General features: G+C 42.8%; 1 protein-coding gene across 4 annotated transcripts in view; it reads right to left on the bottom strand.

Moving 5' to 3' along the window:
• The window catches only part of TLE4 (TLE family member 4, transcriptional corepressor), a 154,660-nt gene extending 129,299 nt beyond the window's left edge, over positions 1-25,361 (bottom strand). For 2 of the 4 annotated variants that reach the window (XM_060154947.1, XM_060154946.1), the window contains exons 1-4: positions 25,185-25,361; positions 24,265-24,362; positions 23,106-23,169; positions 21,864-21,908 (exon numbers count right to left, since the gene is read on the bottom strand). In XM_060154947.1, coding sequence (XP_060010930.1) covers positions 21,864-21,908; positions 23,106-23,169; positions 24,265-24,362; positions 25,185-25,229 — 252 coding nt within the window. In that variant the 5' untranslated portion in view covers positions 25,230-25,361. Of the gene's footprint in view, positions 1-21,863; positions 21,909-23,105; positions 23,170-24,264; positions 24,363-24,657; positions 24,721-25,184 lie in introns of those variants that run through there. The other 2 variants (XM_060154949.1, XM_060154948.1) reach the window with 1 other exon arrangement.
• Positions 25,362-26,651: the final 1,290 nt, after the last annotated feature.

The raw sequence follows: 26,651 nt of genomic DNA on the forward strand, positions 1-26,651 counted from the left end.
GAAGAAACTGCAGTCCAGGTTCAGTGGTTGGAATCTCCTAAAATCTTTTGCAAGCATGCTAAAACTGTTTGGGAATAGTTATAGCACTTCAACCATAAAGGAATACCTGTCTAGAAGACCTGCTTATACTGATTTGGTCTGCTTACCTCTCCAACAACATCTTTTCTAGCATTTAGGATGCCATACTGCTCAAAAAGAATAATAAGTAATCACAGTGGGCCACAAAAGGAAATGCAAATCCACTCTGGACAATTCCTGACTGATAAGTAAATGATTAAAGCTTCCATTCTGAAACCATGGCAGGATGTGCGTTTTAAAAGATCATTTGCGAAATGCAAAGGAGATGCCACTCAACCTCCTTCCCAAGATTATTCACCAGACTGTGATCACCTGACACACTGGAATCGGGGTGTTTGTTAGAAGGCACACTGGGAGGGCACCTTGTATAGTGAGTCATGATAAATCTCCCCAACGGGATCTCCAGAGTGAATCAGTAATGGCTGAAGAGAAGGTCCTAGCCAGGGACCAGCACCCCTCACAGGTCTCACAGGAAGAGCGATTCCTGACAATTCCAGGTGTAGTGGGTCACAGGGGTTACACATATGAGCTCACGTGTAGACCAGCTCGGGCATATCAACCCTGCTCAAAACTTGGACGTTTAGTGGCAGGCTTGGGGAGCGACAGGCACAGCCACAGCATGAGGACCCCTAGAGAGAATATGCCACTGGAATCCCTTCCAAACAAGGTCCAGGAATTGCTGCAGCACCACACTCATGGGATCCCATGTATGGATTTAGATACGCGAATCCACTCCCCACAACCCCAGACAAACCTGTGTGAATATGCTCACTGTAAGAGGGTTCTAATAATTAGGAAGGCTTTACTTAGAATATACTACTTCCTTGCCTGTTTCTGTGGAGTTTTTCTGTCATGGGTGCAGTGTATGCCCCACAGAAGTCCACTATCACCTCACTGATTCCTCACCCCAACTCTTTAGTGACTCACACAGGTACGACTCCTATACACTGGGAGAAGCTGCCTGTGACAGGCTGCTTAAGAAATTAAAAAAGAAATCTCATACCACAGACTAAGAGCTCTCTATAATCAGAAAAATAATAGCATTTTCCCTATCATCAGGCTCACATCTACCTCTGCTTGTTTTCTTCTTTAATACTTCATTAGGCAGTTGAGAACTGTAAAGGTGTAGAGCACTATTGTCATCTGTTTGTGCTCCTGTATTCCTAGTTACTTTTAAAATGTATATCAAGCTGCTTTTTATTGTGCAGGCAGTTTAAAAATTTTCAATATGTGAACCTTAGGAAAAGCCAAAACCACGAACGTAATACTGCCTTTCCGTCCAGTCAACAAATATTTATCAGGCACCTACTATCTGTCAGGCCTACTTTAGGTGCTGACACAGGGATTGGAGACACAGGAGTGAACAAGACGAATAAGTCCCTGCTGTCATGGAGTTCACACTGTAGGGGTAAGGAGACAGAAACAAACATACACATATATGAAGAGGAATTTCAGATGCTGAAAGGTGCTATGAAAAAGATAAAATGGAGGGTTGAAGAGAAAAGCCTGGGGCAGAGAGGAGATCTGGTTTGAATGAGATGATCAAGGAAAGACGAATAAAGAAGCGATTTAAAAGCTGAAATGTGGCTGGAAGCAGCATCACCCAAAGCAGGTTCTATACCAAGTTCTGCAGATGTCATTAACAAGTACGATATACATAAAGAGCTCCTTGGTCAGATGACCTCGCAGAGCTTAAACAAAGTTAAACACGATTCTTTTCCTGTTGACATCCCACAGCCTCTCAATTGACAATGTAATAAATCTTTGAAAAAGTGTACATAAAAATGCAGTACTAATCAAACTTCTCTGACTATGGAACCCCTTCTTCTCAAAGCTCTTAGAGGAGATTACATTTCATGGGAAACTTTGAGCTGGTCAATGGTTTCCAGCCCTGGCTTTACACTAACATTAGTAGTGGATCCTTCCCAAACACCAACGCCCAGGCCTCACCCCAAGCCAATGAACTCATACTCTCCAAGGGTAGAACCCACACGTCAGCATTTTATTTTAAAGCTCCCCAGGTGATTCTAATGTACAGGCAGGATTGAAAGCCATTAAGCTGGAGCACAGGATGCATGCAATGAAAAAACACGAGTGGAAAATAAGGACAGAAAGGGTTCACAGGGGTCATACTGTGGAAGATCTTGAATGCCACACTAGAGAGCTCGAACTTTATTTGGAAGGCAGCAAGGACCTATCAAGGACAATTCCTAGGAAAGCTAAGATAAATACCAGACAGGAGGTCAAGACACTCCAGGGCATTTCTGCTCTCCACCCCCTTCTTGCCACTGATTGTACTTGAGTGGCTGTGGAAGGGCAGAAGAGATTTATAACCACAAAACATACCGCAAGAGGAAAGATGGAGGATGAAAGATAATTTCAGAATAGGAACAATATGAATTCCCATAGCATCACAAACGTAGGAAATTCAACAAGACATTTTCAGATATCAGCTCATTCATTCACTCCGACTCTAAGCTAGGAGCTATGGTACAATCAGAGGTAAATGCCGAATTAATCTGGACCCTTTGACGTTTTTATAATCTAGTATAGCGGAAGACTAAATGGAAATAAACACAATAACGGACAGCACGTGGTACCTAGGTGGTACACAGAGGAGCCCGAGCAATGCAAGGAGGAGAGCGGAAGAAACCCCTTCTTGCTGAAGTCATTACAGAGGCTCTGGGGAGACAGCAACATCACGTTAGCCATATTAATTCCACAGTTTTTCAATACTTGTCTCTATACTGCCAGGCACTATGTTACCCTCTGAGAAAAGAGAAGGGGAACAAGACAGGATTTATGGAGCCCATAATCTAACAAATGAGACAGACACTGAAGAAAACAAAGTGCAAGGTATTTTTAAATGCTTAACAGGAGACACTGTTTCCCTGAGTAACTGAGGGTGAAGTGAGTATGCTAGACAAAGGAGAGAGCGGCAGGGGAAAGGGCAAGAACATTCCAAAAAAGGATCAGCGTGGGACATTCAGAGTCTAAAAATGGGACAAGTGAAAGGGGACAAGATGAGGCTGAATAAGAAGATCCAGAAGAACCCAACATACTGGGATTATCTCCACCCAGGTTAGGCCAGTTAGGAGACAACCAGATTACTCGTGGTGAGAGTCATCACCATGTCTCACCATGTGGTGGCTAAAGGTACTACTCGTGACCACGATCAGTATCGTTGTCCTCTGCATCCCAGCGTTCATGGATGGTTACCTCTGGGCCAGATATTTCACTTAACTGTAGACCAATTTTAAGAGGATGACTTCTGTCCCCATATTGAAGCCACAGAAGAGTAAACTGGTTAAGCCATTCACCACGATCAGAAAGCTGGAGGAGCAACTGAGAATAGATTCCAAGAGACCAGAAGACTGACTGGGTGTGGCTAATAAACGAGAGGGAAAGGCAATCATAACCTCCCTCTGGGTTTCTGGCTTGAGAAATCGGGTGGATGCTGCTGGCATTTCCTGAGATAAAAATCTCTGGACCACAAGCAGACTTGTGGGGGAGGATGTCATTTGGGGACATGTTGAGTTTAAGTACTTGTGAGACATTCAAGGGAAAGGAGAACTTGGTTACATGCAATGGTCTCAGAGGAAAGATCCAGGCTGCAGAAAAAAATGGGGACTCATCTACTTAGCAGAGTGGTCAAGATCACCTAGGTAAAGGGTAAAAGAAGAAGAGGAGAGAGACTTGTTGGAAGTACTGGCTAGATTTCCTGGAGTGGAGAAGGGCCCTTGAACAATGACCCAACATAGACAGATACAGAAGTGTACCCAGAGCTCCCATAAGCCCAGATAAGGGAGCAGAGAAGGCAAAGGCCGCAGACACGGCAATCAGCCAGGAGGCCAGCACAGCCATCCCAGCATGACAACAAGGGTCTGATGGGAAGTGATGGGGAGGGCAAGGAAAGGAGACAGGCTGCACAGGGAGAATCAGCGGCATGCTGTGACGTCAATAGATTTGGACAATGAAAGGAAGTAAGGAATCCATGATTCCATCCAACACGTAAAGCTTGGATATGGCACTACCATTCATTAATAAGATAGGGGAGTCACAAGGCTGATTTCAAGGTTTACTTGGGGGGACAGTTATGGAAAGGCAAGGAAAGAATACAGACTTAAGTGGCAGAACATTCTGCAAAGCACACCAGACATTGTGAATGATAAACTGTGCAGTGCCAAATCCCAGGTTAACTCTAATTACTAATCCAGCGGAACCATGACTTTAAAGCAAACCCTAAGTGATTTGGGACTCCATTTCTACAACCATGAAATGGGAAGAATGCTGCTGCCCCACATCTCACTGGCAGAAATATTTATGAGAGTAGACTTATTAATATAATCCCTTAAGGTAAGTAAAGTGGTACAGTTTGGTTTAAGACAGACTGAGATTAGATAGTGCTACAAATTGAGTAGCTGTATTGTTAGGTATCGATTGAAGCTTAGGGCTCTTCCTGTCTCTCAATTAAGAAGACATCCCTCACTAATTTATACTACACGGGGGAAGGGCTGCAGATCTAAAGAGGGGTGGGAGGACAGACTCACCAGCACAGTAATAATAAAGGACAGTGCCTTCCGACTGATGGAAAAGAGGAATGAGGTCAAAGGCCTGGCCCCAGAAATTTTGCTGTTTCTCCAGTTTCGTGCACTGTGACCCAGAAAAGACATTCTCAGTATTTATGTTTCGCTACTGGCAAAGGATCTCTCTTCCTCTTTTCTTGGTAAACAGATACTTGCCCTGGATGCAGTAAATTTTATATACAGTAGTAAAGAGTAAAGAATAGGAGGCTGGGGGCAGAGGAGGAGAGGGAGAGGGGAAGTCAGGCTCAACTTCAAAGCTTCTTGCAATTTAAGGCCACAGGTAACTGTTAAGTGAGACTTACAGAAAACACATTCTTTCTATTAGGAAGATGGTGAAAATGAAAAACAAAACTTCTCTCTAAAGCAAGTTATGAAATTAAGAAGTCAGAAGTACTCAGAAGAATTTAAACGAGTTTTGCATTAACCAAAACACAAAAGGCGGTGCCTCTCAGCTTCCTTCTTGTGAGTGTGTCAAACTCCTTGACTTAATATTTTACACACGTCGAACTTGATCTTACCTTTCACCTAACTTGCTTTTACTTTTTTAGTTTGGGGGTTACACTTTCCTTCATTTTATGAACTTCAATTTGTCTATTCCTAATCTATAAAACAACCCTGATAAACCTGTTGATTAAACATTCTAAAGCAGTGCTACTGAAAGCAGTCAGTCCCCAAACTGTTATCCATCAGCAAGATAATGGGCTCATGCCAGAATTAAGTCAACTACTGTTTACTTCAGCTAGATAGGTTTTTTTGGTTGTTGTTCCTCGGTTTTGTTTTTTCAACAATAAAGACATTCCTGATGAAGGGGGCAGTGCATTGATTTATGGTCTGGTACAAGCTCCCCACCATAACGCCCACCATCAGCAAATAGTGCACGGACCTGCCCCAGTCCATGGACCACACTGAGTAGCACTGCTCCAGAGCAACATTCCTACGATACAAACTATAACTTCTCATTGCCTGGTAGTTTAGGTGATAGATATTTTCCTTCGACACAACAGAACTCTCCAACACAGCTCCAATAAGCGGAGCATTCCCTGATCCCCTGCCTGGTTTGTGTAGAGACGCAAGTGTCCACAGTTAACATTTAACTATGTAAGGGGTAGGTGATGGTTTAGAAATCAGTTCTGCAGACACCCCAGCCACAGGGTCTTCCCACAAGATCATGCTGCCTCCTAGTCTGATGCTGTGCAACAACAAACAAAAATAAAATACCACAATTATATACTGTATTCTTATTTCTAAATGACAGGGTTAAAGGAGAGCATGACAAATGTTACAGCTTAAGAATGTTTTCACATCTTTCACAACAAAATATACTCCAAAATTGGAGTTCTCCTTGCTTTAACTTGTTTCTTTTTCTGCGAAGAATGTGCCAACATGAGAAACCAAATTACAACAAGATATACTGCTTCATGATTCTGTTTGCCCATTTACCCAAAATATTGCTCAGGAATTAGAGGACAATATGAGCAGGGCAGCCATGAAGGACGAGAATAAAGGAGCCAGAATTTGAAAGTATAAGTACCTATCAGACTGGGGTCTCAGTGAGCAGAGAGGGGCAGAAATGAAAAGTGCCCCTCATCTCTCTAGCAATGAAACAACCCCCAAACATCAGCTGGAGCTCAGCCAAGCTACCTAAGCAAGATACCATTAAAATTACTTCCATCTGCTGAACTGTTCCAAAGATGCTTGTCTGGAACTTAAGCAAAGAGAGGTTACGCAGAGATACCACACTACCTATCAATCTTGACATCCTAAGTGGAGAGTCTCATTCAAACAGCACACAGACTCCCATGTACTACAACAACTACACCATGGAAATAAAAAATAACAGATTTGGAAGAAATTTCGGAGATTTTGGAGAGTCTCTGGCTCCTTGCTACTAAAAACGTGGTCAGTGGACCAGAAGCATGGGCATCAATGGGGCATCAGAAATGGACAATATCAGGTACCACCCTAGACTTGCAGCAACAATCTGATTTTATCATGATCCCCAGTGATTTGTAGGCACATCAAAGTTTGAGAAGCACTGCTCTGGTTCACTGGTTCTCAACCCAGCTGCACATCAGAATGACCCCTGGAACTTTTAGAAAAATACTGATGGCCAGGCCCCAGGCTGGGGAGCCCAGGACCCAACATCTTATAAAACATACTGATCCAGTCCTATTCCCTTGTTTTATGGATATAGATGAGGAACTGAGACTCAGAAAAGTTAGATGATTTACCAAGATCACAGGAAGTTAGTGGCTGAAATAGGAGTAGATCTAAAAAATACTTAGGATTGTGTTGCCCGTAAAAAAAAGCTGAAGAAACTGTAAAGTTACCAATAAATCAAGCTAATTTTAAAGATCTAAGGTTTCATTTTGGTATATACTTTTTCATACTTTTAAATGAAACCAAAACATACTTATGTTTATTTTATGTATTACCCCTTGAACCTTGGCCAGTTTTTTTCGATGCTGGGGGTGGCAGGGGGCATAATTCTCCATCAGCCACAACACCATTGGTGGAAACACAGTGAAGACTCAGCTTTCGGCTTCTGCCTAGGTCACAGTGGCAGGATTGTGGCTGACTCTTTTTCTTTCTTTATTTCTAAAATCTCTTTAATGTGAATATACTATTTCTTTAGGAAAAAAAAAAAGAAAGAAGAAAGAAAAATAAGGGGCAAAAAGCATTCCGAAACCACCTTTTAAAGATCTCAATTTAACTTAGATCGAAGAGTCCAAAAACAAGGACAATCGCTGTGTTCTAGTAAAAGCGTCCAAAAGTACAGAAGTGATACTTGGCATACCTAAGACAAAAAACTTCTGCCACGGGCTTCCCTGGTGGCGCAGTGGTTGAGAGTCTGCCTGCCGATGCAGGGGACACGGGTTCGTGCCCTGGTCCGGGAGGATCCCACATGCCGCGGAGCGGCTGGGCCCGTGGGCCATGGCTGCTGAGCCTGCGCATCTGGAGCCTGTGCTCCACAACGGGAGAGGCCACAACAGTGAGAGGCCCGCGTACCACCAAAAAAAAAAAAAAAAAACTTCTGCCACAACTGCTGACCCTTTTGGTGTTGATGTCATTACATTTAAAATGCCCATAAATTAGCACTAGATACATGGGGGTGAGGTGGGAGGTATGGGTGGAGTGAAGGAAATTAAAAGCTGTGGTCAGACTTGAAAAAAATACCCCATAAAGCAACGTATGTTTCTGACAGTTGAAACAGACTGCATGACAGACAGCAAAACCACATTTCCGCATGTTTTTTTTTTTTTTTCTGGAATGGATCTGTGGCTTTATGCCACCAAGCAGTATTTTGGTTTACCAAAATGTACTCTATGGCCTTTTTAATTTCATGTTTACTTAACTTTCCTTACTATCACTGTTGTTCTCACTCAACTACAGCAGCTTAAGACAAGTGTCTTAAAGGAGGAAAAAGTTTAAAATACAGAATATGCCTCACATTAGGAAAAAAAGAAAATTAACCACACACATGTAATTCACATTGACTAAAGCATCCGTTGTAATTTTGGTATATAGCTCATACATAATGGACAATGGGAGTAATTATTGAAATATAGTAGTTTCTCAAGACAATTGCAGACTCAGCCTCGCGTTTACATAAAATTTCTCAACACAAAAAGGATAAAGAATCACTGACCTATTCACAGTTTTTGGCCAAATGATAGAAAATAAAAAGCAACAGAAGAAAAGAATGACTGGAGCAGAATTTCCACAGCTGATGAATAATTTAAAGGATTCTGTACCTATTTTTAATGTCAAAAAAAAAACGTTAAAAGGAAAAAAGCCAAAATCAGATAATTTGCAAACTCCCACTATTATATCTATATAAAGGTAATGGCAGTAATCAAGCAAAATGATGAAGAAAATCTCTCTCATACACTGACACAAAGGTCAAACACCTTCCTTAAAATGGTAAGTTCCTAAAACCACTGACCACAAAGGGCTGCCTGGCAAAGTCCACTGTGGTCTGGGTATAGAATTAAGGCACAAATACAAATCTTGCTGAAAAAGAATACCTGAAGTTCTTGGTAAGAAAACAGACTTGGCAGGAGATGAAGGGAAGGTGCTGATATGAAGGCAGGGGAGAAGCAACAAACCCCCTGTCCTTCCCTCCTCTTCCTTGTATCACTCTTCCTCCTCCCTAGGCACCTCATCCCCTAGCATAATCAAGACCAAGTTTCCCCTCCAAGGTCTCTTTTTCTATTAATGGTACCTTGATTCTGAAAGTCTGCAGAGGTCAATGTTTTAGGCCTTTCTCTGTTCATTTCCACACCCCTCATTCAATGAACTGCGGGGGTCACTTGGGTTCCTCCTTTCCAGTACCTGTCACCTCTTCAACCCAGCCTCTCTCCTTCATGTCCCTCTCCACTCAAATCATTTCAACCACCATTTACTGAACATTTTCTGCCAGGCCCCATGCTACTTGCTGAGAATAGAGCAAATAAACAAAACCGACACAGTCCCTGCCCTACTGTCTTCCCTATGCTTTCCCTCAATAGCCCATGTAACAGAACCAGCATTTAAGGCCTTCCATAATGCTTCCCAAACCCACCACCTCAACCATTCTCTCCTCTACCAACCAACCAAGCTGGAAATGGTAACCACCACCTGAACATGGACAACACCTTCCTGTCTCTGTGCCTTCCACTTGGAATCCTCCCCTTTCCTTTCTTCCTGCCGAAGAGACCTCCTCCTCTGAGGTCCCACTAAAATGTCCCTACATCCTCTGTAACAGGATTCTTAATCACTTCCAAGCCAGAAACACTTCCTCCTCTTCTGCCTATGTCACAAGTGTGCCATCACCACACACTGCCATGTACTATTCACACTGGTCGAAATGCCATTAAAAGATTAGAATCCATGGAGGCAAGAGTTCTACCTCCCCTAACTCCCTAACCCTCAAAGCACCCTGCACAAAGTCTGAGGTCAATTAGCATTTGCTGAATGAACGATTATAAGCCACCATAGCCTTTGCGTTCCATCTGAGGTATCCAACACTGCCAACTCCTAACCATGCAACTCTCCCAGTGAAGGAAGAATAAACAACCTCATGAGGATTCAGTTCTTTTTCAGGTTTAAGTCTTTAGGTTATAATCTTAATCTCTGTAGGTCTAGTTCTAAATATTCAATTTGAGAAGCTAAAAATTTCAATTTAGAAAGTTTATTTTTTGCACGAGCTTCAAACAAACAAACAAAAACGACAAATGCATGCCCCCAAACTGTGAAATCAACTATCAAAGAAAAAGTGGAATTTATAAATCTTGGGAAGTTGGCATGAATACCATCTCACAATACAAATCCAACAAAGATCTTACCAAATTTTTTTCTATATACGTCCTAAACTGATGCAAAATATCCTAAATTCTTGCTTAGATTTTAAGAAAATCCTATTGGCTATGCTTAGATCTCGTTAAAGTATGTCCTAACAATGGGTCTCCTTCTTAAGGTCAGCCATATCAAGCACTTGCAAGTGAGCTGCCGTTTAAAAAGGTTGTTGTACATAAATGTACTATGTGTGGCCCAGTCTCCCAGATCTGAAACCTCAAAAATGTAAACAATTTTTTTAAAAAATTTTGAAGGCTTACAAGGAAGTAGAGCTGTCATCTCCACATTCCTGGAACCTACATAAAGGAGAAAGTTTAAGGACACTCTGGAATAGTGCAGGACACAATTTTTCCATTAAAAAGCCCAAACATACACTCTGTCTTCCCCAACTTGGCCAAAAATTGCTTAAGCAAGTAACTGTGGAAATGACACCATGTTTTTTATTGGCCACTTTAGGTGAACTATAATATTTTTTGAGGTTAACCAAGGTAGACATACTTAGAGGTAATAAGCCAAACTCCCAAACAGTTCGACATGCTCCCCCAAATCAAAAGCCTTTAGAACAGTCACCCGCCTTCATAGCACGGCACAATGGAATATGCGAAGGGAAAAATTAAGCCCCAATAAAACATGTTCATTGAACAGTGCCCAAATATTCAAAAATATAATAAACCCATGTGAGTAGACTCCCAGGCTACTTAGAAAACTCAAGGCTCCATTTTGTTTATCACAATGTGGTCAGGACTAGACAAACTCAAGCACAATGCACTTTGACCCAATCAAGAAGCTAAGTGAAAGAGCAGAAGGACTATTTGGTAGCAAGATCTGCCTTGATTTTTCAGCTGGGGTAGATCAGGCCAAGGTGTTATGCTGAATTCTCAGGTGGCCCAGTCTATCCTATCTTGGTAATAACCCAACAGGTATCCCAGAGAATGGCTGAAATACTGGGACTGTTCAGCATGGACAAAGGAAGGCTAATGAAGGACAACACTTTTGAAAAACTGTTACCTAGAAAGGAGCTAAGAAGTAAGAGTGGGACTTTCCTGGCAGTCCAGTGGTTAAGACTTCGCCCTTCCAATGCAGGGGATTCAGGTTCAATCACTGGTCAGGGAGCTAAGATCCCACATGCCTCACCGCCAAAAAGCCAAGACAGAGAACAGAAGCAGTACTGTAACAAATTCAAGAAAAACTTTTAAAATGGTCCACATCAAAAAAACTTAAAAAAAAAAAGAATTAAGACTAATTCTCGGACCCTCAATGGGTAGCCAAGACAAATGGGCCTCACTTAAAACAAGAAATTTCCAATGAAAAAGATGATTACAGAAGACCATGTAACACCCTCATTCTGAACCTGAAATAAGAACCCACCACCACCAACAACCCTACTTTGCTAATCATCATGAGAACAGCATAAGAAAACGTGAAAATACAAGTATGGTTTGACAGGTTCTCTCAAAATTATGTAATTAACTAGAGAAGCCAGACAAGGCTGACGCTTGGCCACTACCCATTAGAATGCCAGTAGCACCTCTGAGCTGTGACAACCACAGATATCTGCAGATGCTGTCAAATGTCCTTGGGAGAAAGGAACTGCCCTGTCTGACACCACTGCTCTAGAGAAATAGTTCCCAAACTCCTCCATTTGGGTCCAGGTTTCCTCACTGGATCAGTGAGTGCTATGAACTCTCTTCTCCCACAGAAGAAGGCATACAATTTTGCATAGAAGTTCAAGGACTTTGTGGATACTTTAAAACCCAGCCAAGGACCCCCCATCTGGACCTCCATTCATCTGGAGATGAATCCAATCCTAAATTTTAAAACTGCCCAACTGCCAGCTCAAGGGCCTGTGGCAGAACTGCAATGAGAACTCCTAACCTCGAACTGCCTACCGAGGCCATCGTTACTCTCCCTAAGAGTCCTGCCTAAGAGCTCAGAAACAAAGCTTATATACTGGTGGTTGACACTCTACTATAGGAAATGCAGTGCAATGAAAAATTAAACCATCCCTTCAGTTGCTCCAGCATTTCCTCTGTTAAGTTCCAAAGACTGTTTCAGATGCCAGAAATACAGGAGTAACACAACACATTCTTCTTTTGGAGCTTATATCTTAGCGATGGATCTCTACTACGATCTCTACTATGATCTCTACTGAGCTCTACTATGTCCTTGATTCATCAAAGGTCAAGATTATACATTTCCCCCTTCTTTTATTTAATTACAGTTAACTTATTATAAACCAAGCTGAAAAGTCCAAACCTTCTCTAAGTAAAGGACAATGTGAGAAACCCAAGGACTTAAGATCTCAAGTTCATTGTAAGCCAGTTTACAGGCCTGCAGTGTCATCAGGGTAAACCTCAGCTAAAGAAACTGACATCGGCACTGGATTCTGGAAGGATAACTAATCCCAGGAGCTAATTACACAATAGGTAATAAACTACTACATATACACCCACCTCTTAACACTTCGGGAGAAAATTACTGGATCACATTATAATTCATGTTATTTCTGAAGTTGTACGATTAAATTTTCTAACACTATACATGCCAAATGAAAAACACAAAAGCTAATCACTTTAAAGCAGCACTGGAATTATATTATATACATATAAAATACATATAATTTTTGGGAATTCCCTGGTGGTCCAGTGGTTGGGACTCAGCTTTCACTACCGGGGCCAGGTTCTATCCCTAGTCAGGGAACTAAGATCCCGACAACCGCGGCGTGAACAAAAAAAAAAAAAAAAAAAAAAAAACTCTGAAAACAGGTGTTAAAAGGGACTTTCTGAGACTAAAAAGAAGTCTCACTTCTGTTCATTGGGTCATAGAAAATAACCAAAACCAAATGGTCATTTTAGACCAAAGGAACTAAAAGAGATCTCAGTGTTCACTTACACTCCAATTTTAAGCTGAGAAAAGTACAGTCCTAAGAAGTTAAGGTACTCAGCAATAACACACAACTGGTTACTGGCAAGGTCGGAACTAGAATCTGAATCTCCTGACTCAGTCAAGTACTTTGGGGGAAGCAGCAGAGCATTTGAAATGTCTGGAGAATTGACAGAAATATCTATCACACCAGTGATCTGAAACTGAGCCAAACCCAGGATCTATTTTACTGGTTGGCTGATCTCAAGAACTTATTTAATTTCTATATGTCTCAGCCTCCTCATATACAAAATGGAAATAATAATATACAGTAATAACCTCATAAGGTTATTGTAAGAATAAAATATTATCTGCACAGCAAGCTCTCTAAAATCACTTACTGTTACGATTACTACTCTTGTAACGACACGGTACCATGTCCACCAATAAAAAACTAAGATATATTCAAAGTTCCTTGTCCCTTGAAAAGAAACAGAAGCCTGCATCTTTACTGATTTGGAAAGAAGTTAGCTAAACACACCACGGTATGGCTAAGATCAATATCTCCCCACACTCACTCAAACCACATGTACACAGACCTATTAATAGTAAAAGAATTCTTCAGATACACAGTGACAGTGATAGAGTGATGTCTAAACTGAATTTTAAATTCAGTTAGGAAAGATTCATGTTTTCATCTTTAAGAAGGCAAATTCCACATGCTAGAACACATATATTCTACTTAAACTAGCCTATCTCACTCCTGAAAAGCAAACCGAGCTCAGTTGCTTTTACTTTGTCTTTCCACTTGTCATTTTTCCACAAATTTAACAAGTAGGCACCACAGGCCTAACGAGGCTTGGAAGCTCAGCGTTTGTTATCCTACAACCACAATATGCCCTTAAAAATATTAAATCGCGTGTATTCTTGGCTAGCTCGATCTGAATGCAGGGATTCCCTCACTCACCAAATATTTCATGACCACCTACTGTGTGACAGGCAGTTCTCAGCACTGGGGACACAGCAGAGAACAATAAACACCCCTGTTCCCACGGAGCCTTACCTTCTAGTGGAAGAGAGCAGACTGGCAAGAAACAAGTTCACATCTAGTGTTTGCACAGTATACTTTAGGAATGCAAAAACAGCCAGTTTCATTAAGCGCTCTGCTCAAAGTGGACCCAGACTCTGTATTTTAATTTGTGATCCCAAGCCTCCCTTTCGGCGGGGCCTGGACTCTGGGCGGATAGCAGGGAGGAGAGGGAGGCTCTGTGCTCGCACACAAACACACAGATCAGGTCTCTAGCTAGAGTGACACTCTAACACTTCTTGGATGGACGGGCCGGTAGCGTCTCCATCGTCTCGTGTTGCACGCAGCCGAGGACATCCCAGAAACAGGCGCACTATTTGCTGATTGGAAACAGCGCGGTCAGTGAAGGGAGCCCTGGAAGTGAAGTCAAGAAACCTACTGTTTCCTTTTCTGCCAGCATCTCTCGCTGTGCCACCTCGGGTGTCCGCTGACCCGCGTGAACCCTGGTCTCCCCGCCCGCAGGCTGATCCTCCTGTACCGTGACACTGGGCTAGTCTCTTAAGCCCTTAAGCCTCGGTGTCATCTGTTCAAGGAGGGCAGTGGAATGACAGTGCTTGGCAAACTGTCGGGTACTCCACTGACAGAAGCTATTTAAATAAATACATGGATCCAAGCTTGCTACTTGCTTTACAGGAACATCAGAAAGATTAAGGAGAACATATAAAGCGCCTTAAGCTCTCTGTAAAGAAAGGGTGTTACAGGGTACTAGTGCTCATAATTTCTACAATTCTTTCCAGTTATATTTCCTTGCATTTTCAAATTCTTTAACCAAAATAACCCACAGACCTTCAGAAGCAGAATACATATGTAGAAAATAAGAACAGAATCCTAATTAGAATAATAACAATTCAGTGAAATAAGCTTGCTAGGAAATCAGAAAGTCAATATCCATCTTCCTTGCCTCAGCCTCTCATGCCTAAGCTGCCGGGGCTGAGACGCAGCGGGCTGGCCAGGTTTTATGTGGAGCCCGGTAGAGCAGCCAGCCTTTCTCTCCATCCATCACAGAAACTCCCTCCACAATACAACCGTGAAGTATTTGTGGGCAAAATCCTCAAAAATGATGACAAAGTGACCCATGCACCAGAGGACCTCAGAGGTGTCTGGGGGTCTTTTTCTTCCGCTTCTTTGAGAAACCAGCTACGAAAACCCACACCTTCCCTTTGTCCCCCTGGACGGAGTACTGTCACACACGGCAGCTCTCTGAGGAAAGGTGGGCTCAGTGGTAGAGAAACCAGCAAAAGCTTGGCATAAATGCTGGGTCAAGGCCAACGAAAACAGAGAGGGCCTACAGATTTGTGTTGATGAATGCCAGCCAGATCCCTCTTTGCAGATAGAAAGCAGCTGCCACTGACAGCTGTTGCTAAGGCAGAGTCAAAACGACTCTAATTTTCACTTCTGACTAAAACTTCTCAGGCCCGTCCCCCTTAGAGTGAGTAATTTGGTGAGCTCTGTTTGCAGTGAACTTCCTCTGAACAAGTCAAGTCCTAAGTCTCGCAACCCATCATTATCAGTATAAATACTCAGTTGCCCACACCTACACGTGCTGCCTCCAGCTTTTCTCCCACAGCCCAGCTCACAAAACTGATCCTAACTTAGCCACAGGACCACTGGATCCGCCACCGCAGCTAAAGAGCTAGAGTTTTTTAAGAGGAGGTATGGGGAGGGATCAAGGGAAAATACCTTCTAAAAATCACATCCCTTTCACCGGCTCTGCAGTGTCATGTCAAATAAAAATGTTCTCACTAAAAACAAACACAAATTACTTCTCAATACACATTTGAAACACTTAATTCCCAAATGACTTTATCTATTCTATAGTACAAAAAGAAAAAGAAAAAAAAAAAAAGAAGTAAAATTCTAGGAAAGACAAAACGAAGAATGCGAGAACAATGGGCCAGTGCCTGCACTATCTCGGCTTCACCGAGGCTGGAACTGCACCTAAAAAGATGCATCTTACCCCTCAGTCCACTAGGCCAACCCGGCTCAAAATGATATTATTCAGGATACAAAGAATTTTGCCCGGCAAATAAAATAAGCTAAACAAAAATAAGCAATATCCAGTAGGGATTAAGGGGCAGTGACAAAGGAAATATCCCTTTGTTTGAATGCTGCAAAGAAAGCCTTTTAACAGTATAAGCAAAACATTTGCCTTCATTTAAAAGTTTGAGTTGTGTGCAATTTCCTGCATCTAAGAACCTCTTTCTGAACTACAAAGAGGCCACAAAACATCACATTTTCCCCTCCCAGCTTCCCCCTTCAAAAACCCACAAGACGGTGATTAACAAACAGCCCGTTGTCTTCAGGCACAGTTTTAAAAGCCACAAGGAAAAGATAAAAGTTAAATGGAAAAGCAAGTTTGTAAACAAATGAGAAATAGGTTACCCAGGGAGGAAGTAAACTCATCTTGATAAACAAGAAGCTCTCCTCGCCCCATTTGTGGGAGACTCCAAGTGAAAGCGACCCTCGCCCTCTTGCCCACTGACAGTAGTATGGATGGAGAGTCCTGGGCCAAGCCTTCTGGCCCTGACTCTAGGCAGAGCTGCAGGGGTCTGGGTATAAGCCTGAAGTTCAGTGGCTCAAGGACAAACCCAAGCACTAGCCCAGCCTCCCAGGGGCTCTCCACTCCAGAAATGAGCTGGGGCCTGAATCTCCAACCCAGGGCAGACCCGTCTCCCAGCAAACACCCTCCCAGGCAAATTCATCTGTCCACTACCTAATAACTGTATCACCTTGCGCAGATCTGATTCTGTTTAATCATCCTTTGATGGGACATAATCCCTTTCTTAGGATCTTTGTGAGAATTAAAGAATGTTGGCAATGGGCCCAGATCAGTGGTAAGCACAACCCAGATATGTAATAAACATTTACGTCCACTGAAAGGAAATTCCAATTCCACTCAACAAACACTGCTTCAGGTGAAAAATCTTCAGGTATTCTACAAAACCTCAGAAAGAAAATTAAGAACCCAACATGCGAGAAGAGAAAAAGGGGAAACCCACGTGATCCAGAAAATGCTCCTAATTATGCACATGCCCTGACAGGTTAAACTTCCTCCTCCAGATCCGCTTCTCCTGAAGGTCCTGTGACATGTAAAATGACAGCTCCGTGGGTCCCGCCCAAGCCACTGCCCCTTGGTATCAACTGTCCTAATGCTAGAACCTCTGTTTTGGAAAAAAATTAATTAAAATCTACATATATCTAGACTTACAAAATAGGACTTAAGTTGGCCCTCATCCCAAAATGTTCAAATCAGAGAGGCAGGGGAAAATTTACCACCAATAACCTCCATTTGGTTAATTACAGAATACTATTGAAGGATAAGTAATCTTAAATTAGAAAGGGTGGCTTTAAACCTTAATGAAAAACAAGTAAAAACACAACCCCCTCCCCATGCTCTAATTGTATCTGGAGTTTTTTGCACAATCATCAAGATTTCACTTGTAATCTCTCTTTGAGAATTTCCAGTCCAGCAGTGTCCACCACCGTTCAGCCCCTCTAGATTATTATTTCCTAATTTTATACAACAAAAGAAAGTTCTGTCAGCAAAATTTTCACTGGTTTATTAGTTACTTTCAGCTAGAACTTCCCACCTTCGATAATTCACTTTCATCATCACACAAGAGTTCAATCACGTCCATTCCTGAAAAAAATAGTCACTGCCGAAGAATACAAGTCACCTTTTTGCCTATCTTCTCAAACACCTACTCCTACATCTACTCCTCCATAGCCAAGCATATACCATCTAAGACAAGAGATGTCTAAGAAATTAGTAATGCTCCAAAAAAAAGTTTTCTTATGGGAAATCTGGTCTAAACACAACTCTAAACAAATTGACTTCCACTGCAAGCACTGTCCCCAAATAAATTTACTGCACCCTAGAATCAAGTACACTCAAGGCTGGAATGCCATGCCAGTCGTATATTACTTCAACCTCAATAAATCTCTTTTTACTCTCCAAATCCTCGGCTGCTTTCTGAAATAGTTCACCAACCTAATTAACAACAGCTTCCTCTGCAACTGTGGCCTTGATTTCACTTATTTACACATTAACTGGAGCCTCCTTTTGGCCAATCCAGTCTATTCTCTGTACCATGCCGAGCCTTTTATCTGCCCTGGACAGCATTTTCTCCAGCAGATGAAGTAGATGCCGATTGATTTGCTGTCGAGCATGGTAAATTAATAGCAACAAATTGCTGAGGGCCCCTCTCGCTGCTCCACCATGCTTCGGCAGTTTTGCTTTATTTGCTCCATGATGGGCAGCAGTCGGCCTCTTCAAGTCAATTTCTTCTTAACAACCTGCAATACTTTTCAATGGTGAAAATAGAGCTGTTCCTTGTAAGTCAGAAATCAATATCCTATTGCCCTTAGAAAATGCTAAACAAGCAGTATTGGCAATCCACTTGGTACTAGAGGGTATCAGATATAATGCAAATCCATACTGCTTCCCTCCCTGTAGTTATTACAGTTTGCTAAAAGGTTCCTAATGTCATTTATCATCATTTACCATCGACCAGAGAGGCTATGATTATGATATCCTGTCAGTTGGCAAGGCCCTTTCATTTCTATTCAATTAATATTTTAGCAGCACTTAAATGGTTGTGGCCCAAGTCTCATAATAAAATTTACATGGCTTGTAGTGAAACAGGAGTTCTCTTGCTCTGAGTTGAAAAAAAATAATAATTGTATACGTACACTTATAGGTCGAATTTGCATACCCATTGTTCCTAATCTACAACCAATATTCGCTTTTTAAAGTGGTAACTGCCGCTGCCAGATTAAATCAAATTAAATCAGGGCAGTCTTCTTTAATTACAGCATTACGAGTGAAGGATGGGAACAAGCAGCACTTAGCGATGTTATCAACTGCATGCATCACCCTGCTCTGCCCACGGTCACTGACCCATTTAGAAGCCACACTATAGTTATAAAGAACAATCAGCAGAGGGGAAAAAAAAAAAGTAACAACTAAACCACGGGCCACCTGTCCCATCCAAAACAAAAAACAAAAAAACCCAACTTAGATGGAAATCCTTAAGGAATAAAGGCCAATGTTCTTTCATTTTAAAAAATCCCATTATGAAGATATCACAATGAAACGCGTGCCATTTCTAACCATGTCCCATTTGTCATCTTCACTTTCATGCTAGAACTTAAGACAGTGGCAAAGCATTAATTCACTTTATAGTCTAGAACACTCCACTTTAACCTTTCTGGGTTTTTCCCCAGCTTTATCTGCTCAGCTCTATCGATCCTACTAAAGATTATCAGAAATTATATTCATATTTTATGCTCTAATTCCATGTCATGTCACTGAGTTCCCCTTTAAAAAAAAATCAACTAATTCTACCAGACTAATGCTATTTACTCAGTTACCAAAATTTAAATTAATTATGTTCTCAAACATAATTGTTAAAAATTGGCAACATTATGCAGGCTTAATTAAGATTAAATCCAATTTACTGAATGTACTTTAATTGGTACTAATTACATTAGCTTTCATTTCAGAATGACAAATTCCCCATAGGTTTCACTTTATAGTCCTCTAACAGAACCAGCACAGGGTGACTGACAACGAGTATCATACAGAAAGGGGAGGGACCATGATACTGGACCCCCCCAGCCTGCTTGTCACTGCTCTGTGCTTCTGTCCTTTTATCAATTTGCTAAGTCACAGAGTCATGACTCCATCACAGCCATCATTTTCTGTTCCAATGAAAAATTTCTCTAAAAATAAATACTCTGTGGCAGGCAGCAGCCAAGAACAGAAGCATTAACCAAAAAATACACAAAGGTTTCAAATATCAGGGCCACCAATTACTAGGGTACTTCCAAGGACTCCGGGGACTCCTACTCTTGAACCCTTCAGAGACACAAATCTAATAAGTGAATAAGCCTAACCTGATCTTGAGAACTAGGCCCAATTATGCCGCAGGGCAACTTCCCTGCATTATTGCTGCTTTCCATTATGAGGGTATCCAGCAAGTGCATCTGGAAGAGAGGCCAAGAGGAACCAAGGCTGTCTGCCTAGGAAAACAAATAAAGACAGATATGCCTCTGTGCTTAAGGGGGGAAAGAAAGAAAATATAATAAGTAGGTGGTTTGCAGGGCTGTCTGTATTTCATAATGTGATAAACTGCCCTCAGGATTCTTGATATGATTGAATTTAAAAGCAAGAGAAAAAAAGGGAAAATGTACTCCATTCTCAATTTCAAATGGATGGCATTTGAGGCCAGCTGGACAAGAAGACGACAGAATTACAGAAGTATAAAATGTGTAAAATTAAGGGATATCACATACCGTCCCCTGCCCCCTAAAAGAAATACATACAAGCTCTGTGTCTCTGAGAACTGTAAACAGTATAAGGAGATCTGAAAACTAAGTGGTTATGGTTAAATAATAAGATACAGGAGAAGAAATAAAGGGACATTAATCATCTGGTCCAATCTTTAAAAAGACACTAATTAGTATTGGGTGGTGGATGAAGACAAAAAAAAAATGACATGTATTGAGGATAATTAACAAACAATATCTCTCATGTAATTTATTCCTATAAGGTAGAACTAAGGGGAGCTCATCCATAAGTTTGATGGATTTTGTTTAAGCAGGAGGTATTTACATTACTTATCTAAACAGAAATGGCAAGGATGCCAAAATAAGAATTTTAACATGCGGCCAATGATACTATAATGTTAACACTGACATAACCAAATAGCACATGAAGTAAAAAAAGTATCTGAAATAAAGTCCTCAGTGTGACGACTCCTTTTTTTTGTTTTTCCAACTTTTTGTTTTCAAATACTGTCTGATTGCTTTTACTATCTAACTGTCATCTTTTAAAGATCTGAGTATGTTTCAGGTATGTGATAATTAACCATATCCAAAAAGGAATCCATAAGTAGTAAGAGCCTAATAATATGTGATCATTTCATATTTTTTAAACTTAGAAGGTAATGACATCCACCATGAGTATAAATAAGAGATGAAAAGCACTAAGTTTTCCCTCATCTTTTCCCAGCAGGTAAACACATAAACGCAACACATATTCTGAAATGGTTGATAAGACAGATCTGAAGCACTTTCACTAGATGACTAAAAATAAATGCCTCCTAGAGGGATTATTATTGCCAAACAATATTTATACATATATGCTATTTTTCCTTCTAGGAAACTTAAACCAAACCATTTTATTCAGTCTCCTGCAAAAAAAAGTCTGGTTCAGTCATACCTCTCAACGCTTTCTGACTAATCATTATCTTTTTTCTTTCTTTTTTCTTCCTTTGGGCTGAACTAACTGCTAGATTTCAAGACCCAAGACCCAGTGTTGAACCTTATCACATCCTCCTATCAGGCTCATGTATTCTGTACAAATTCTGGAAGGAACAGTTACAGTTCCTGGTAAAACCCAAGTAAGTAGCCTCAGGGGACCAGTACAAGGAATTTACATCAATTTCTTTTGTAGCTCCACAGATTTCATTTTGATCCTCCCAGCTCACCCTCTATCCATTCTTTCACACCAATCCAAGGAAAACTCCACACAATTTACAATTTTACTTCTTAATATTTTCCAAAAAAAGCTTTCATAAGACAAGTTTGCAATGCCCAAAATACATAAATTCTTTCAAAAGAAAAAAACATATTTTAAAACTTTAGCATCCTGCTTTTGAAAGTGTACAAAGTTTAATATGCATTCACTTTATATCACATTCTTAAATGATTAAAATGAGGATAATATGCAAAAAAGATGGGGAACCACACCTGAAAATATAGCATTCTCTCCAGTACATGGTCTTGTAAAATACAGGTAGCCACAAAAAAATGTGCAGAATAAAACTGCAAAACATACAATTTCCTTTCTAAAGTGCACAGTATTACTGACTGTCATTTAAAATGCTTATAAAGAAATGATAGCTTACCTGCTTGTGCATTTCTATATTCAATCCATAGGACATCTCATAATACTGTCAAAGAAAGAAAAGCAATTAATCTCATGCTTTTCATCAAACAATTTCCCTAGTTTGTTCAAAGAGTCCCCAAGCAAACCTAAAAGCCTCACCTAAACCAAAATATCCGTCCTATTAATGTTGCTACATCAGGAAGAACACTCTACCGCTATCTTTAGCCTAATAAACTAGAAGCCACCTTAACACACAGAATCTAAGACAATAACTCACAAAACTAAGAAAATCAAGTTCAAACATAGCATTCTTAACATCTCCAGTGGTCTTTATACAACACAAGCAGATGACTCATGAAGGTCTGATGAAAATTTGGTACCCTATGGACTCCAATTCCTAGGCACAGCAGGCAAATAAATAACAAAAACAATGTGTCTCATACAAATGCTGACGCTTTGACAAGAACTGTTCAAAAAGGTGATGCTACTTCAGAGTTCCGTTTCTCATTTTTAGCATACTGTTCATGTTCATACATTCAAAGAAAAAAGGCTTGATAGGAAATGAATGAGTTACTCTGGAGCCTTTATGAACAAACATAAGAATACACTTGGTAATACTTCTGAAAAAGCAGATCTAAATGTTTTAAACATATAGTATAACTGGCATTACAGAAATTCTGGCAGAACAAATCAGTTATACAGGAGACTACAACACTCCTCAAACCAATGTAACACTATAGAAATTGAAAACACACAAATACACACACTAGGAACACACAGAGCGGCAGGAGGAAGAGGGAGGGAAAATTTGAAAAGATGTCTGGTGTCTTTTCTTACCCATTATTCTTTAAAAGAAATAAAATACATTAAAATTTTAACAGTTTACTGAAAAATTATCTGGTTAAAATTGTTTGGAGCAAGAGCAATAAAACAACAAAGAAAACCACTAACACAAAAACATTTTGCCTGTGACTAAACAAAATGTCAATCAGGTTGTTGTTTTTTCAATCTGTAAAAACAAAGCACAGAAAATTATACCCCATGCAGCTAAAGTTTTTGAAAATTCAAATCAAAGCTGGTTGTCAGAGGCAAGTTATAACATCCTGGAATTACAGGTTGCTAATGGGCACATTCTCACAACTTTAACTGCACTAGCACTGTGACTGTGCTCTATCCTGCAGCCTGTAGCAATCTGAACGTTATTCTTGCTTTGGTAGCCCAAACTAATAGGCACTTTGAATCTGTGATACGGTTTTCTTACCATCACATAATGCCGCTGCATCTCTGTCTTCTCACTGGCAAGTTTCTCACATTCCAGCTTCAGGCTGTTCAAGAAATAAGGAAATCTAAGTACAACGCAGACCTTGACTTACATCTTTCAAATACACATTCCCTCCTCTAAATCATCACCTACAAAACGCCAAATCAACTATCTTAAATACCACCCTCATTACTGAAAAACAGGCAGGAGAGAAAAGGGTGAGTGGAACCAGCCTGGGCTTGCCCTTTCAACAAGGATCAAATGTGGGGTTTTTGTTTAAGAAAAAACCCTCTAGCCAATTTAACTCCATAATCTCATCCAGAAATGAATATTCACTAAATTCACTTAAGAACGAGGAAATAAACATCAATAATGCCTATATTTCCAAACACTAATAAGTCCTCCAAACTGTCACAAGGGAGTTTTTTTCTTTAATGTTCCACGAAGAGATTAATAAAAATATGAATCAAGCATGTCTTGTGAATGATGTCTTATTTTTTTCCCTCCAAAACACAGAGACAAGTTGAATACCACCACCCAGGGGCAAGGCGTGAATGGGGTTCAGTGCCTTGTTTTGGTTCCAGCATTTATGAAGTAAGAATTACACGTCATTGAAAATCCAGCGAAAGAAAAATATTTCAAAGGCACTCTAAGGTCTAATGATTGTCTCTTAAGACGAAAACATCTTTTCAGCATATAAGTAATGAAATCGCCTACTTGGCGACTTCCCACGGTTCTGGGCTCTTGGTATTTCAGCGGAAGGGCAGAAAGAAATAAGAAGGAATCAAGCCCGCTGTAATTAATAAAGAACCAAGGAAGTCAAAAGGCCCCAGAACCTTCCCAACCTTCCATTCTCCTGGTCCCAATAAATCAATATCGAAAGTTTGGCCTCAGCGTTTTCCAAGTCTCCCCAGTTTCGATTGCTCGGCCTTTTTTTTTTTTTTAATTTACAGGAAAAGGACGAAACGCTTAATTTCTTTACACCTGCCTGAAGAAAAGAGGCCTTGACTTGCCTTTTCTGCCCACAAGGAAAGACGATAATACCTTTGTGGTGGCCAAAAAAAAAAAAAAAAAAAGGAGGGGGGCTGTGTGTGTATGTGGGGGAAGACAAGACAAGAGCTAAGCAAATAGGAGGATCAGCTAAAGTCAATATCGTTACCTGTGGTATTGAGCCTGTAAAAACTGAAACTCTTCCTTAATCCGATCACAGGACTCGGAAATTGTAAATTTAAAGGGTTGAGCAGGCTGATGCGGTGCCTAAAGAACAACAATAAAATATTTGATTAGCCCACAGCACAAGCGAGGCGGAGAGATGTAGAGAAAACCACGCGGCGCTGGGGGAGGAGGAGGGGGGTCATGGCGCAGGCAGATTAAAACTCTCCTCCCGCCCCCTCCCCCGGCCGCACAGCCCGGCGGAAGCCGCTTGCGGGCTAGCCCCGGGCCCCCGCGTCCCCGTGCCCGCCCCGGACCCCGCAAGTTCGAGACCACGCTCCCCTCCCACGTCAACGGCGGGCGCCCAGGAGCCGGCGCGCCTCGCCCACTGTCTCCCCACCCGGAATCGAAACTGGCCCGTCGGGGGGACGCGCGCCATGGCGTCGGGCCGCGGACAGGTCGGGGGAAGGGGCACGGTAGGCCGGCTGGCTCGCTGATCCCCGGGGCCCGCGGCGCGAGGGGCCGGCGTCCCGCACTCAGGAGCCGCCGCCGGACCCGCCGCGCCGCCGCCGAGGGCGCCCTCCCCGCCCCGGCACGGAGTCGCGCCTCCTCCATCGCTCGCCACCCCCCCCTCCAGGAGTCGCGGCGCGGGGACGGCAAACGGCTCCGCGCGGCTTCCAGGGGCTTCAAAGACAACAATAAGAAAATGGCTACAACTCAATTGCTTCTCCGCACCCCCTCTCCGAAAGTGCCCCAGTGCCCGGGAGGAGTGGAGGCGGAGGAGTGGCGGGCGACTCCCCGAGCGGGGCGCGGGGTTCGGGCCGACCTCCACGCCCCTCCGGCCAAAGACACAACTCGGCGCGCAGAAGGCGACGCGGAGAATCCCCCGGCGCCGGGCGAGCCAGCGCCCCCGCCGCCCGCACTCACCGGGTGTCTGGTCTGCGGGTACATCTTGCTCAGGTCGCGAATCATCCAAACCGATTTAGTTGGCTGCGCTGGGCAGAGGCGCGCGGCTCATTGGCTTTAATGGCCCCGAGAAGGAGGAGGCGAAAGCGGCGGTGGCGGAGGCGGCCGGCCGGGTCCGAGGGGCGGCTCGGGCGGTCCCGGCCCCCGCCGGGTCTCGCGTGACGCGGGCGGCAGAAACGCGCGGCGGCGGCGGCTGGGTGCGGGAAGCCGGGCCGCTCCGCATTCCCCGCGGGCGTCACTGGCCCGCCGCGGGCATTGTCCGGCGCGCGTCTCCCGCGGCAACGCTCCGACGTTCGCTCCGCCGAGGCGTGCCCGCCGAGCCCGGCGCCGCGGCCGCGCCGCTCACCCGGGCGGGGAGAGTGAGAGCTCCGCGCCCCAGCGCCCGCCGGCAGCGCCACCCGCTCGCTCGCTGGCTCGCTGGCTCGCTCGGCGTCCCACTCCAAACTTTTTTTATTTGCCTTTTAATTGGTTGTTATTCCTCCAAATGAATGATCTCTCTCTTCTTTCCTAAAAGCAAACACAAACTCCTTTGGTTCGGAAGAGGTCTCGGCGGTGCTTTTTGGTTTCTCTGGAGATTTTTTTTCACCTCACAGCAACGATCTTTTAAAAGGCACCTTTTAGCTTCTTTTACCACATCTCATTTCCTTATTTTTCTTCCTTCCTGTTTTCTCGTCTTTTTTTAACCCCAAATTGAAGGGGATTATAAAAATAAGAGAGTGGAAGGCTTGCGGCTTTTTTTTTTAATTCTCTCTCTTTTCAAACTCTGCGAACAGCACCTCAAAATAATATACAAGTGTGTGAGAGAGGGGAAAGAAAGCAGCCAACAGCTCAAACACCCGCTCAGAACAGCTCTAACAACACGCTCTGTGTAGGTGACTTCTTTGACCAAATTTAGCAGCGGCTAATCATTAACATTCTGATACATATTCACAACCGTCCGTGGAGGGACCGCGGAGCATCCCGGGAGATGTAGTCCACCCCCGGCGACCGCGGCTGAGGATTCGGCCAGATTGACTACAATCACCGGCCGGCCACGCGACCGCTCTGGGGCGATTTTCAAGCGCCCCGCCCACCCCGGCGCAGTAGGCGTCTCCAACAACCAATCAGAGATGGCTGAACATTAATCGCCGTCTGTGTTACTGCCCATCATTTCATTGCTGACAAATGGCGAGCTAGCGGGGAGGAGCCGGCCAGGCTGGAACCCACGTGGGGGCCGGGCGTCGTCGGTGGCTCGGACCAATGAATGGAACAGGACGGGGTTAGCGGAGGCGGGGCGGAGATGGCCCGCCCAAGGCGGAGCTTCGCCTTGGCTGAAGTTCCTTAGCGCGAGCGTTCGAACCTGGGAAACATTTGTTCGGCTGTCAATCAAAGTAACGTGGGCATGGGAGCAGCGGTGACTACTGCTGCTGTTGCTGCTGCCCTGGCTGC

Source organism: Lagenorhynchus albirostris, chromosome 7 (genome assembly GCF_949774975.1).
Source record: "Lagenorhynchus albirostris chromosome 7, mLagAlb1.1, whole genome shotgun sequence".
Taxonomy (NCBI): Eukaryota; Metazoa; Chordata; class Mammalia; order Artiodactyla; family Delphinidae; genus Lagenorhynchus; species Lagenorhynchus albirostris.